General features: G+C 47.8%; 1 protein-coding gene across 1 annotated transcript in view; it reads left to right on the forward strand.

The window, feature by feature from the left end:
* The window catches only part of LOC113828304 (nephrin-like), a gene marked incomplete in the record, with an annotated part of 185474 nt that overhangs the window by 57670 nt on the left and 112804 nt on the right, over positions 1-15000 (forward strand). The window contains 1 exon segment of the mRNA XM_070113504.1: positions 5272-5431. Coding sequence (XP_069969605.1) covers positions 5272-5431 — 160 coding nt within the window.

Raw genomic sequence — 15000 nt, forward strand, 5'->3', positions numbered from 1 at the left:
GTCCCCCCCCCTTCTTCCCTCCCTTTCCCCCCCTCCCCCTCCAGCCAACGAGCGAATCTGGCGTCGTCGCGAGCGGAACAATTAAACATAATCATAATTGGCGAAAAAAAGTTTTGGGGCCTTTCCTTCCCTGCGGGCCCGGTTTTCCCGCGGGCCCCTTTCCCGGGGCCCTTTAACCCCGGTTTCTTGCCCGGTGGGGCCTTTTGCCTCGGTGGTCGTTTTTGCCTCGTTTTGGGTCTTTTTCCCCGGGGCTCGTTCCCCCTCTTTTGGCTCGTTCTTGTCCCTGTTTTGGGTCGTTCTTTTCCGTTTGGCTCGTTCTTTCCTCGGGGGGGGTCTTCCTTTTCCCCCGGGGGGTGTTTTTTTCCCCCGTTCTTTCCCGTGGTGGCCCTCCCCCTTTCCTTGTGGCCGCCCTTTCCCCGGTGGCTCGTTTTTTCCTCGGTGGCCTTTTTGCCCCGGGGGCTGTTCTCCTCCCTTTGGGCCCTTTTGCCTCGGGGGGGGTTTTTGCCTCCGGGGGCTGTTTTTGCCCCGGGGTGGCCGTTCTTTCCTTTGTGGCTCGTTCCCTTTTTTCCCGGGGGCCCCCTTCCCCTTTTCCTTTTGTGGCTCGTTCTTTCCCCCGTGGGGGCCTTTTTTCCTCGGGGCCGTTCGCCTGTTTTGGGGGCGTTTCCCCCGGGGGCTCCCCCCTTGGGTCGTTCTTTCCCCGGTGGCCGTTCTTTCCTCGGTGGTCGTTCTTCCCCCGGGGGCCCGTTCTTTCCTCCCTGGGTTGGATTTTTGCCCCCTGGGCCCCGCCCCGCCTCGTGTGGCTGTTTTTTCCTCGTGGGCTTTCTTTCCTCGTGGGCTGTCCTTCCCTGGGCTGTTCTTGCCCCGTTGGTTGTTCTGCCCCGTTTTGGCCTTTTTGCCTCTGGGCTGGTTTTTTCCTCGGGGGCCCCCATCTTGGCCCCCCTGTGGCCCGTTTTTCCCCCCGTGGCCTGTCCTTTCCTCGTGTGGCTGTTTTGCCCCGTTTTTGGGTGTTCTTCCCGCGTGGCCGCTGCCTCGTGTGGCTCGTTCTTGCCTCGTGTGGCTCGTTCTTGCCTCGTGTGGCTCGTTCTTGCCTCGTGTGGCTCGTTCTTGCCTCGTGTGGCTCGTTCTTGCCTCGTGTGGCTCGTTCTTGCCTCGTGTGGCTCGTTCTTGCCCCCCGGTGGCCTCCCCGCCCCCCTGTGGTGTTTCCCCCTGGTGGCCGTTTTTTCCCTCGTTTTTGGGGTGGGTTCGCCTCGGGGGTTGTTTTGCCCGGTGGCCGCCCTTTTTTCGTGTGGCCGTCTTGCCCGGTGGCCGTTTTGCCTCGTGGGCTGTTTTCCCGTGTGGCTGTTCTTGCCTCGTTTGGGGTGTTTTGCCTCGTGTGGCCTTTTTTCCCCCTGTGGGTTGTTCCTTTCCTCGTGGGGCCCGCTTGCCTCGGTGGCTGGTTTTTTCCCGGTGGCCTTCTTTCCCCGGTGGCCTTCCCCCTTTCCCCTGGGCCCTGTTTTTGCCCGTTTGGCTCGTTCTTTCCCCGGTGGCCCCGTTCTTCCTCGTGTGGCCCGGGTTTTTCCTCGGTGGCCGTTCCCGCCCGGTGGCTCTTCCCTTTCCCCCGGTGGCTGGGTTTTTTCCTCTGTGGCTCTTCTTTTCCCGTTTGGCTGTTCTTCCTCGGGGCCCCGCCTGTTGGTTGTTTTTTCCTCCGTGGCCGCTTCCCGTGTGGCTCCCTGCCCCTTTGGCTCTTTTTTGCCTGTGTGGCTGTTCTGCCTCGTGGGGGTTTTCCCTGCCCGTGTGGCCGTTCTTCCTCGGTGGCTGTTCTTGCCCGGTGGCTGTCCTGCCTGTGTGGTGTTCTGCCTCGGGGCTGTTCTTCCTCGGGGCGGTTTTTTCCTCGTGTGGCCGTCTTCCTCGGGGCTGTCTTGCTCGGGGCTGTCTTGCCTCGTGTGGGTTTCCCGTTGGGGGCCTTTTTTCCCTTGGCTTGTTTTGTGGTGGCCTTCTTTCCTGTGGGGCTCGTTTTTTGCCCGTGTTGCTTGTTCTTCCTCCTGGCTGTTTTCCTCTCCTTTTCCTCTTCCGTTTTGTGTGTGGCTGTTCTTTTTTGTTCCTTCTTGTTTTGTGGTTGTTTTGCCTGGTGGTTGTTTTGTGTGTGGTGTTCTTTTGTGTGGTTGTTTTGTGCGTGTTTTTTTTTGGGTGTGTGGCTCATCTTCCCTGTTTGGCTGTTTTTTCCTCTGGGCCCCTTTTGCCCGTGTGGCCGTTCTTACCTCTTGGTCGTCCTGCCTCTGTCTTTTTTCCTCGTTGGCTTTTTTTTTCCTTTTTCCTTTTTTCCCGTTGGTCTTTTGCCCTGGGCTTTTTTCCTCTTCTGGTTTTCCTCTGTCTCTTCTTTGCCTCTTGGTTGGTTTTTGCCTCTGTTTTCTTCCCGTGTGGCTCGTTTTTTGCCTGTTTTTTTCCCCTCCTTTTCTCCTTCCTCCTCCATCTGTGCGTGGCCGTTCTCCCTTTTGGTCCTTCTTTGCTCTTGGCCTTTTTTCCTCTTCCTTTTCCCGTTGGCCTTTTGCCTGTGTGGCCGTTCTGTCTCGGGTTTGGTCTTCTGCCTCGTTGGCTTTTGGTCTTTTGTCTCTTCTTCCTCGTTGGCTTTCCCCCCTTCCGTCTCGTTTTGCCCTGGGTTTCTGCCCGTTGGCTGTTTTGCCTCTTCTCGTTTTGCCCTTGGCTTTTTCTGCCTCTCTCCCCCCCCTTTTGTTGGCTCGTTCTTGCCTGTGTGGCTCGTTCTGCCTGTGTGGTCTTCTTCTCGTTGGCTGGTTCTTCCTCGCTCCTTCTTCCTCGCGTTCGTTCTTCCTCCTCTCTTTTGCCCTGTTGGCTTGTCGTGGTATCCATTCGGAATTGTTTTTTCTTTTTACTAATCTTTTCCTTTTGGGGGTGTCGCCGACCAATTACCCCAAATATATTTTTTTCGTAAATCAACTGTTTATTGTTAACTATCTCCGTCAAATCTCCATCTATCTATTTATCTACCATCTTTTTCTTCTATATATTTTTTTGTTGTTGTCGTCTTTGTTGTTTGTAATGTTTTTTTGTTGTTTTTTTGTTTTTTTGTTTTTTTTTTTTTTGTTGTTTTGTCTTTTTCTTTTAAAATATGTATGTTTTGTTTTGTTGTTGTTTGTTTGCATATTGTTGTGTTTTTTGTTATTGTATATTATTTTTTTTATGTTGTTTGTTCCCCTTCCCCCAAAATTTAAATGACAAAGCATTATTGTTCAATTGCACATCGTACCAAGAGGCCCCATAACCCGCCCGGTTGTGATTTTCATTTTTATGTCTATATCAGCTACTCTGTATTAGATTTCTGTCTGTCTGTTTATATTCGTCTTTCTATCTCTCTGTCTGTCTATATTTGTCTATCTTTCTCGCTATCTATCTAACTTCCTATCTATCTATCTGTCTGTCTTTCTGTCTACCTATCTATCTGTCTCTCTATATGTATGTATCAGCTACTCTGTATTAAATATCTGTCTGTCTGTTTGTATTTGTCTTTCTATCTATCTGTCTGTCTATATTTGTCTATCTTTCTCGCTATCTATCTAACTTCCTATCTATCTATCTGTCTGTCTTTCTGTCTACCCCTTTATCTTTCTTTATAATGTATCACTCTCTGTATTAATTTTTTCGTCTGTTTGTATTTGTCTTTCTATCTATCTGTCTGTCTATATATATATCTTTCTCGCTATCTATCTAACTTCCTATCTATCTATCTGTCTGTCTATATTTGTCTATCTTTCCCGCTATCTATCTAACGTCCTATCTATCTATCTGTCTGTCTTTCTGTCTACCTATCTATCCATCTCTCTATATATTTCTAGTATCCGTATATGGTATATTTGGAAAAGAAAATCAGGTATGAAATAAGGTTATATGAAATGCGCGCACCACATACTGGTGTTATTTACTCTATAGATTTTACTGTAAAAGAGATTTAGATCCCTTTTTTAGTATTCCCCCCCCCCCTATATATATATATTATATAAATATATATATATATATATATATATATATATATATATATATAAAAACAAAAAGAAAAAAAAAAGAAAAAAGACACGCACACACACACACACACACACACACACACACACACACACACACACATACACACACACACACACACAACACACACACACACACACACACACCAAAAGAAGGAAAAAGGCAGAGAAACAGACAAAAAGAGGGATAGAAAAGACAGAGACAAATAGATAAACAGAAAGAGAGACAAAGAAATACAGACAGACAAAGACACACAAAGACAAACACAAAAACAGACAGACAGAGCCAGAAAATAGACAGAAAGAGTGAGAGAGTGTGTAACGTTTCACATCTTCCCAGGAGACGATAGACACTTGTCTCCTTCTCAACCCCTTCTTCTTCCCCTCTCTCCGCTCCTTCCCCTCTCTCTTTCTCTCAGTTGTCTTCTCTCTGCTTCTTCCCTTCTCCTCTCCCTCCCTCCCTCTTTCTCTCCTTCCTCTCCCTTCTTTTTTCTTCCTCCCACTCCCTTCTTTCCTTTCTCCACTTCCCTCCCTTCTCCCCTCTCCTCCCTTCCCCTCTCCCCTCTTTCTCCTTCCCCTCCCCTCTTCCTTCCTCTCTCCCTTCGTTCCCCTTCTTTCCCCTCTCCCTCTCCCTTCCTCTCCTTCCTCTCTTTCCTCCTCCCTTCCCCTCCTCCCCTCCCCTTTTCCCCTCCCTTCCTCTCTCCTCTCCTCCCTCCCTCCTCCTCCTCTGCCTCTCCCTTCCCCCTTCCTTCCTCTCCTCTTCTCTCCCTCTCCCTTCCCCTCCTTCCCCTCCCCTCCTGCCTTCCTCCTTCCCCTCCCCTCCTTCCCTCCTTCCTCTCTCCTCTCCTCCCCCCTTCCCCTCCTTCCTCTCTACCCACGTACATCTCCCAAGAGTGGCATTGACCCTTCGCTTCCCCTCGCACACACACACACTCTCTCTCCTCCTTCGTCACGTCCTCTCAAGGGATGGGAAAAAAGGGATAAAGATAAAGAAAAAAGAAAATAGAAAAAAGAGGATTCAAGAGAGGGGAAAAAAGATAATAAAGAAAAAAAGAAAATGGAAGAAAAGAAGATTCAAGGTAAGGGAAAAAAATAAAGATAAAGAAAAAAGATAATAAGAAAAAAGGAAAACAAAAGAAAATACAAAAAAAACATAGAAAAAAGACAAAAAAAAAAGAATTGAGAAAAGGAAAAAAAAAGACAAAAAAAAAAAAAAATGACCAGGTCCCCTTCACTCTATTCCCCTCGCTTTCCCCTCTAGGGCGTGGAGATCCTGCACAACGTGACAGCGGGCGTGCTAGTGAACGAGGTCATCCTTGCCCTCCAGAAGGTCAACCGGCAGCGCGCGGGCAAGTACCAGTGCGAGGCCTCCAACGTCGAGGGCGACTCCACCAGCAATGAGGTCGCCATCAACATATTGTGTGAGTATTTGAGAGCTTGTTTTTTTTCTTTCTTTCTTTCTTTCTTTCTTTTTAGTCCTAAATCTCTCTCTTTTTTTTTTTTTTACTTTCTTTTTAGTCCTTCTAATTCTCTTCTTTTCTTTCTGTTTCTGTCTGGTTCTGTCTGTCTGTCTCTCTTTCTTGTATTTGTTTATTTATTATCAATGTTTGTTTATGAGTTTATTTATAAGGAATGTGATTATTTGTGCATTTTATTTTATTTCTATTTATTATTGTTTTTTTTTGTGTGTATCTAATTTTATGGGAGCATTTGAGAGCTTGATTTTTTATGAGAACAATGAGGTCACTATTAACATCTTGTGTGAGTAGTTGAGAGCTTTTTTTTCTTTTCTTTTTTTTCTTTTTTTTCTAGTCCTTCTAAATCTCTTCTTTTCTTTCTGTTTCTGTTTGGTTCTGTCTGTCAGTCTCTCTTTCTTGTGTTTATTTATTCATTATCAATGTTTATTTATAAGGAATGTGATTATTTGTGCATTTTTATTTTATATCTATTTATTATTGTTTTTTATCTAATTTTATGGGAGTATTTGAGAGCTTGATTTTTATGAGAACAATGAGGTCGCTATCAACATCTTGTGTGACTAATTGAGAGCTTAATATTTTGTATTTTTTGTAATATGTTATCAGTGTGAGTGTATTTATGAGTGTATTTATTATGTGAGTATTTGAGCATTTTTTCCTTCTTTTTGTATTTGTTTATTTCATTTTATGGGAGTCTTTGAGAGCTCAATATTTTGTATTTGTTTGTTTATTATCAATGTGAGTATCAATGTATTTATAAGTAATGTGAGTATTTGAGCATTAAGTTTTTTGTATTTATTTATTTATTGTTATGTGAATGAGTTTTATTATCATTATTTGTTTAGTTATTATTGTGTGGATATTTGTCGGTGCTAAAATGTCTGTGTGTGTGTGTGTGTGTGTGTGTGTGTGTGTGTGTGTGTGTGTGTGTGTGTGTGTGTGTAAGTCTGTGTGTAAGTCTGTGTGTGTGAATGCGTATATGCAACCCACGTCCGTGCCGTTATCCGACTTGCGTAAATATTTATTCATTTACTCATATATGCAAGTTTGTGTTTATACATACATGCTTGCGCTTATTATATTTGTGCTTGCGAAACCTGTGTATGAAACCTGTTGTTATGTGCTTACAATGTATGTATGTGCGTGTCTGTATGTGTGTGTGCTTCCAGTCGCCCTCGCGTGTAAGTATTTCAACCCTGTGAGTGTATGAAACCTGTTGTTATGTGTGTTTATAACGTACACATGTGCGTGTTTGTGTGCGTGTGCTTCCAGTCGCCCTCGCGTGTGAGTATTTCAACCCTGTGAGTGCTGCTTATTATGACCAACACCGAGAATGACCTGGAATGACCCTGTGGGAGATGACATGTGACCCCGGTGGCTGTGTAACGCTTATTCATCCGGGCGTTGGGGTGCACCTGTCTGTGGGTTCCTTTTTCGGTTTTCTGTCTCTCCCTTTTCTCTCTCTCTCTTTTTTTTTTCTCATGTATTTTTTCGTTTTTTTTCTTTCCTTTTTTCTCTCTGTCTGTCTGTCTCTCTCCCTCTCTCTTTCTCTTTCTCTTTCTCTTTCTCTTTCTCTTTCTCTTTCTCTTTCTCTTTCTCTCACTCTCTCTCTCTCTCTCTCTCTCTCTCTCTCTCTCTCTCTTTCTCTCTCTCTCTTTCTCTTTCTCTATTTCCTCCTCCCTCCCTCCCTCCCTCCCTCCCTCCCTCCTTTCCTCCCTCCCTCCCTCCATCATCCCTTCTTCACTCCCTCCCTCTCCTCCTCCCTTTCCCTCCCTCCCTTTCCCTCCCTCCTCCTCCCTCCTCTCCTCCCTCTCCCTCCCTCCCTCCCACCCTCCGTCCATCCCTCCTTCCCTCCCTCCCTCTCCCTCTTCCTCTCCCTCCCTCTACTTCCCTCCTCCCTCCCTCCCTCCCTCCCTCCCTTCCCTCCTCTCCTTCCTTTCTCCCTCCCTCCCTCCCTCCCTCCCTCTCCCTATCCCTCCCATCTCTCGTTTTATGACACCTTTTTGCGCGAGAGAAAAAAGTGTCATTAATATTTTCTAAACATAACTAAGTAGCGGGGAAGACAAGTTGACATGAGTTAAGCTCTCTGAATCTTTTTGCATTTTTTTTTTGGTGACTAGATTAATATATTAAAGAAAAAAAATGAGGAAAAAAACTATTATTGTTGTTTTTAAAAAGTATGTGCATTTTTTTTTTTTTGTGAGTAGATTAAGAGATTATAAAGAAAATAAAATGAGGAAAAATATATTATTATTGTTGTTTTAAAGAGTGTTTCATTTTTCGTTGAGGTTAGTTTCCCCTTCTCCTTTTTTCTGCTCTTTACTCTGTTCTTTCCTATTCCCCCTTCTTCTCTTTTCTCTTGTCCCTTCATTCACTATCTTCTTCCCCTTTTCTTTATTCCCCTATCCCCTTCTTCATTCCCTCTTACTCCTTTCTCATTCCTAATTTTCATTATTCCTTCCACATTCCATCTTTCCCATTCTCCTTTCCTCTTCTCCCTCCCTTCCTTCCTTCTTTCTTCCCAACTTCCCTTTCTTCCTTCCTTCCTTTCTCTCTCCCTCCCTCCCTCCCTTTCTTCCCCCTCCCTCCCTCCCCCTCCCCCTCCTTCCTTCCCTCACCCCTCCCTCCTTCCCTCTCCCCCTCCCTCCCTCCCATCCCCCATCCCTCCCCCCTCCCTCCCTCCCTCCCTCCCTCCCTCCCTCCCTCCCTACACCCTAACTCCAACCCACAGCTCATCCAAAATACTTTTTAAAAAAGTTAATAATATCATCATCAATTAATATACTCGAAAATGAAAAAGGTTTCAACCTATTGCATCATCTTAATACGAGAGAGAAAATAATGATAATAATGATAATAAAAAAATGAGAATTCCCAGAGCAGAAAAATATTAATTGTATCCTGCATATCGTATAACCACATTACTAAAAATAAAAAAAATAAAGAGAGAGAGAGAGAGAGAGAGAGAGAGAGAGAGAGAGAGAGAGAGAGAGAGAGAGAGAGAGAGAGAGAGACAGAGAGAGAGAGAGAGAGAGAGAGAGAGAGAGAAAAGAGAGAAGAGAGAAGAGAGAGAGAAAGAGTGCGAGAGAGAGAGCAAGACAAAGAGAAAGAAAGAGCGAGAGACAGAGAGAGAGATAAATAAATCAAAAGAAACATAATACAAACGATAATGACAACACGCAACTTTGGCACCATGTTGTTGATGAAGGTGCCACATGATAACAGAATTAATACTAACAGGGTTCATTGAGGGCAGCGTGCGTGGGGCGAAAGTGCGAAGGAAGAAAAATGGAAAGTGTCTGATTAGAAGCGGAGGGGAAAGGAGGGAAGGAGGGGGGGATAAAAGAGGGAGGTGAAGGAAGAACGATAAGAACAAGCAAAGCGGTGAGAGGAAAGGAAGGGGAGGAAGTTAACGAAGAGGAAGAAGCAGATTGGAGGAAAATAAACTGGGGAGGAGAGAGAGAGAGAGAGAGAGAGAGAGAGAGAGAGAGAGAGAGAGAGAGAGAGAGAGAGAGAGAGAGAGAGAGAGAGAGAGAGAGAAAGACAGAGAAGAGAAGAAAGACAGAGAGAAAAGACAGAGAGAGAAAAGACAGAGAGAGAAAAGACAGAGAGAGAAAAGACAGAGAGAGAAAAGACAGAGAGAGAAAAGACAGAGAGAGAAAAGACAGAGAGAGAAAAGACAGAGAGAGAGAGAGAGCGAGAGAATAATGTCAAGAAGCGGAGGGAGAAGAAAGAGCAGGGAAGAAAGATAACGAAGAAGCAGATAGAAATAAAAACAGGGGAAGAGAGAAAAAGAAAAAGAAGACGAAGGAGGGACGTGGATTACATTCTGCGATAGTTAAAGGCGGAAGGTGGTGTAGGAAAGGAAGGAGAAAGAGAAAGGAAGAAAGATAACGAAGAATAAGTAGATGAGAAGAAAAATAGGAGAAGAGAAAGAGAGAAAAATAGGGTGAAGGAGAGACGTGGAATATCTCTTAAAATCGGAGAGAGAGGATAAAAGCGGAGGAAAGATAACGAAAAGGAAGAACAAGGAAAATAGGGCGAAAGAAGAAGAAATAAAGGATTTGATAGAAGAAGGGGAAGAAGAGAGACAACGGAGGTAAAGAAGCAAAAGGGAAAAGAAAAAAAAGAGAAAGGGGGTGAAAGAAAAATAAAAGTCGAGGATGGAGGGAGAAGGTGTGGAGGAAGATAATGGAAGAAGAAGAAGAAAATGATAAAGACAATAGAAATGGGGAAAAGAGAAGACGAAAAATAACGAAGGGGAAGAAGCAAAAGGAGAAGAAGACGAAAAATGACCAAAAAGTGGAAACAAAAAGAGAAGAATAAGAAAATACACGAGAACGAAGAAGCAAACACAAAAGAAGATAAAATAACAAAGAAATAGAAACAAAGGAATAAGATAAAAGATAAACAAAGACACAGAGGCAAAAGGGAAGGAAAAACAAACGAAAAGAAGGGAAAGAACAAGAAAAAATAACTCCAGAGACTAGGGAAAGAAAAGAAGATATTTAGAAAGATAACAAAAAAGAATAAGAAGAAGATGGGAATAAATATTAAGAGAGAGGAGGGAAGAATAATGAGAAGTTTAACTCGATTCTGCAATAGCGAAAAGAGGGAAGGGAAAGGAGGCGTGAAGAAAGAAAATAGAGAGGGAGAAGAAGAGGAAAAAGAATAAGAAGAAGGGAAAGAGAAGAAGAAAAAGAAATAAAGAGGCGTGAAGGAAGAAAATAGAGAGGGAGAAGAAGAGGAAAACGAAATGGAAGAAGAAGAAGAAGAAGAAGAAGGGAAATAGAAAAAGGAAAAAAAGAAACGAAAAAGAAAAGACAAACAAGAAAAAAAAGAAAAAGTTCAAGAATAATAGAAAAGAAGATAGAGAGAGAGAAGAAGAGAAAAAGAAAAGAAGAGGCGTGAAGAAAGAAAATAGAGAGGGAGAAGAAGAGGAGAAAGAAAAAGGAAAGAGCAAAAGAAAAGAATATAAAAGAACAAGCACAAGAAAAAGAAAAAAGAGAAAAGAAAGAAAATGGAGAAGAAGAAGAAGAAGGTGAAAGAGAAAAAGAAAAAAGAAACGAAAAAGAAAAGACGAACAAGAAAAAAAAAGTACAAGAAAAATAGAAAAGAAGATAATAATGATAAGAAGAAATGGAGAAGAGAAAGAGAATGAGAACAAGGAAGAAATCTCAAAGAAGGAGAGAGGGAAAAACGAAGAAACACAAGGAAAAAATGAGGAGTAGAAAGAATAATGAAGAAAGACGTGAATAACAATAGATTACAATGACAATAAGCGGAGAGGAAGAGAGGGAGAAAGAGAAAAAATAATAAATAAAAACAAGAGAATTAAGGAAACCAATATAGGAAGAAGAGAAAATAATGGAATGGAATAGGAAGAATAAAAAAAGAAAAAAAAATAACGAAGAAGGAGAAGAAATGAAGTCAATAGAGGAAAAAATCTTAGAATTAAATTCCATGATATCTAGAGCGACGAGAGGAGAAAGAAAGGAAGAGGGTGAGAGTGGAAGAAGGAGAAAGAGAGAAATCAAGCAAGAGGAAGAGGTAGAAAGGGAGAAAACCTGATAAAGAGGAGATAGGAGAGAGAGAGAGAAAATGGAAGGAAGAAGAGGGAAGAAAACAGACGAACAATAACAAGAGAGAGAAAAACATAAAGGTGAAGAAAAAACTACTCCAAAAGGGAAACAAAATAGACAAAAAAAAACGTGGGTAGAAAAAGAGAGACAAACAAACAAACACATAAATAATAATAATAATAAGCTGAAGAGAAGAAAAGAAAAACAAACACAAATTGGAAAAAAAAACAGAAGAGAAGGACAAAAGCAAACAGGCCACAAACAAACAAACAAATTACAAGTCGAATAAAAGAAAAACAAACACAATTTGGAAAAAACACAAAAACAAAAGAAGGAGAAACAGTTCACAAAAGAAAGCGAAATAGAGTAACGAAGCAACAGTACGGTGAGTCGCCCTAATTACTTCCGCTAATGCAACATCCTCTCCCCTCCCCATACCCAGCCCTCCCCCCCCTCCTCCCTGTCCCTTACCCATGTCCCTACGTCCCTCTCCCTCCTCCCTGTCCCTACCCTCCCTCTCCCTCTCTCCCTGTCCCTTCCCCATGTCCCTATGTCCCTCTCTCTCCTCCCTGTCCCTACCCTCCCTTCCCCCCCCCTGTCCCTTCCCCATGTCCCTATGTCCCTCTCCCTCCTCCCTGTCCCTACCCTCCCTCTCCCCCTCCCTCTCCCTCCTCCCTGTCCCTACCCTCCCTCTCCCCTATCTCCCTGTCCCTTCCCCATGTCCTAACCCTCTCTCTCCCTCTCTCCCTGTCCCTTCCCCATGTCCCTACCCTCCCTCTCCCCCCCTCCCTGTCCCTTCCCCATGTCCCTACCCCCTTCCTCTCTCTCTCTCTCCTGTTCCTCTTTCCTTCCCTTCTGTCTTCTCTTTCCCAACCCTGTCCTCCCTGTCGGCTCTCTCTATTATCTCTTTCCTCTCCCTACCCTCTCCCTCATTTCCTTTCTCTCTCCCTTGTTCTCTTTCCCTATCCCTCTCTCTCTTGCCTCTCCTTCCTCCCCTTTTCTTCTCAACTATCCCTTCCCCCTTCTCTCTCTACCTTCTCTCTTCCCTCTCTCTTACCTCTCTCTTCCCTCTCTCTTTTCTCTTCCTCCTCTCCCTACCCTCTACCCCCTCTCCCTTCCCTCTCACCCCTCTCCCCTCTCCTCCCTCTCCCTTTCCTCTCCCTCTCCCTTCTCTCTCCCTCCTCTCCCTTTCCATTTCCTCTCCCCCTCTTCCTTCCCTCTCCCCCTCCTTTCTTCCTCTCTCCTCTCTGGTCTCGCCCGATTGTTTCTTTCTCTCCTCCTTCTTCCCTTTATCTTGCTTCATTCTCTTCTTTCATGCTTTCCTCTCTCTCTCTCTCTCTCTCTCTCTCTCTCTCTCTCTCTCTCTCTCTCTCTCTCTCTCTCTCTCTCTCTCTCTCTCTCTCTCTCTCTCTCTCTCTTTCTCTCTCTCTCTCTCTCTCTCTCTCTTTCCTTTCTTGCTCTCCCGCTCTCTCTCCGTCTTTCCTCTTTCATCTCTCTCCCTCCCTCTTCCCCTTCCATTTCTTCTTCCTCTTCCCTCTTTCTATTCTCCCCCTCCCCCCTTCTCTGTCTCCTGTCTCATCTTCCCCTCCCTTCTCTCCTCTTCCTTGTCTCCTCTGTTATCCTCAATCTCCCCCCCCCTTCCCTTCATTATCACCGCCCTCTCCCTTCCTCCCCCTGGCCTCATTAACACCCCCTCCCCCCTCCTCCCCCCTGACTCCTAAGACAACCCCCTCTCCCCATCTCCTCTCCCCTCCCTCCCCCTCGCCCTTCCCTCTGTGTCTCACGCCCTTTTCCCCCCTCTCTCTGAGGCCCCATTAACACTCCCTCATCGCCCCCCCACTTCTTCCCACCCCCTCCATCATGAGTCATTCCCTCCTCCTCCCCCACTTTCTCTCCCTCTCCCCCTTCCCCTCTCTAAGGATACATTATCACCCCCCACTGCCCCCTCTTCCCCCTCCTTCTCCCCCTTCCCCCCTTCCCCTCTCTACGAATACATTATCATCCCCCCACACTACCTCCTTCCCCTCCCTTCCCTCTGGTCGTATTAACACGTCCTCCCACCTTCCCTTCTCCCTCCCCTCCCCTCCAACCACCTTAACAAATCCCTTTACCTTACCCCCTCTCCCCTCCCTCGGGCCCCCTTCTGAGGACATCTCTCCCCTCTTTCCCTGTCCCCTCCACCTCCTCTCCCGACCCCCTACCACATCCCTTCTCCTCTATTTCCCCTGCCCCCATCACTCTCCTCCTCTCCAAACCCCCTCCCTCTTTTTCCCCTCCTTCCCCGTTCCCCCCACCCCCTCCCCTCCTCTCCCTTCCCTCCCTTCCCCATTCCCCCACCCCCTCCCCTCCTTTTCCCCCTACCTCCCTCCTTACCCCCCATCCTCCCCCTCCCTACCTCCTTCCCCCTCTCCTCCCCTCTCCTCCTTCCCCCCGCCCCCTCCCTCCCTTTCCCCTCTCCTCCCTTCCCTTCCCCCACCCCTACCTCCTCCTTTTACCCCTCTCCTCCCCTCTCCTCCCTTCCCCCCACCCCCTCTCCTCCCTTCCCCCCCACCCTCTCCTCCCTTTCCCCGCCCCCTCCCTCCTCTCCCCCCCCCCCCTCTCCTCCCTTCCCCTTCCCCACCCCTTCCCCTCTCCTCCTCTCCCCTCCTCCTTCCCTGTTCCCCCACCCCCCCTCTCCTCCCTTCCCTCCCCCACCCCCTCCCTCCTCTCTCCCCTCCCCCCACCCCCCTCCCCTCCTCCCCTATTTCCCCTTCCCCATCCCCTCTCCTCTCCTCTCCTCCCTTCCCCCTTTCCCCCCACCCCCTCCCCTCCTCTACCCTCCCTCTCCCTTCCCTTCCCCCCACCCCCTCCTCCTCTCCCCTCCCCCCACCCCCTCCCCTCCTTCCCTATTTCCCCTTCCCCATCCCCTCTCCTCTCCTCTCCTCCCTTCCCCCTTTCCCCCCACCCCCTCCCCTCCTCTACCCTCCCTCTCCCTTCCCTTCCCCCCACCCCCTCCCCTCCTCTCCCCTCCCCCCACCCCCCTCCCCTCCTCCCCTATTTCCCCTTCCCCATCCCCTCTCCTCTCCTCTCCCTCCCTTCCCCCTTTCCCCCCACCCCCTCCCTCCTCTACCCTCCTCTACCTTCCCTTCCCCCCACCCCCTCCCCTCCTCTCCCCCCCACCCCCTCCCCTCCTCCCCCTATTTCCCTTCCCCATCCCCTCTCCTCTCCTCTCCTCCCTTCCCCCTTTCCCCCCACCCCTCCCTCCTCTACCCTCCTCTACCTTCCCTTCCCCCCACCCCCTCCCCTCCTCTCCCCTCCCCACACCCCCTCACCTCCTCCCCTATTTCCCCTTCCCCATCCCTCTCCTCTCCTCTCCTCCCTTCCCCCTTTCCCCCCACCCCCTCCCCCTCCTCTACCCTCCTCTCCCTTCCCTTCCCCCCACCCCCCCCTCCTCTCCCCTCCCCCCACCCCCTCCCCTCCTCCCCTATTTCCCCTTCCCCATCCCCTCTCTCTCCTCTCCTCCCTTCCCCCTTTCCCCCCACCCCCTCCCCTCCTCTACCCTCCTCTCCCTTCCCCCCACCCCATCCCCTCTCCTCTCCTCTCCTCCTTTCCCCCACCCCTCCCCTCCCCTCTCCTCCCTTCCCTTCCCTTCCCCCCACCCCTCCCCCTCCTTTCCCCCCACCCCATCCCCTCTCCTCCCCTCTCCTCCCTTCCTTCCCCCACCCACCTCCTTTCCTCCCCTATTTCCCTCCCCCCTCCTTTACCCTATTCCCTCCTTTCCCCTCTCCTCCCTCCCTTCCCCACCCCCTCCCCACCTCTCCCCTCCCCCTCCTCCTTCCCTCTCCTCCCCTCTTCTCCCTTCCTTCCCCCACCCCCTCCCCTCCTCTCCCCTCGCTCCCCCGGCCACATTTTCGAACATTAATCCGGCGCTGATGATTTCCAGCAAGCGAT

Source organism: Penaeus vannamei, chromosome 34 (genome assembly GCF_042767895.1).
Source record: "Penaeus vannamei isolate JL-2024 chromosome 34, ASM4276789v1, whole genome shotgun sequence".
In the NCBI taxonomy this organism is placed as follows: Eukaryota; Metazoa; Arthropoda; class Malacostraca; order Decapoda; family Penaeidae; genus Penaeus; species Penaeus vannamei.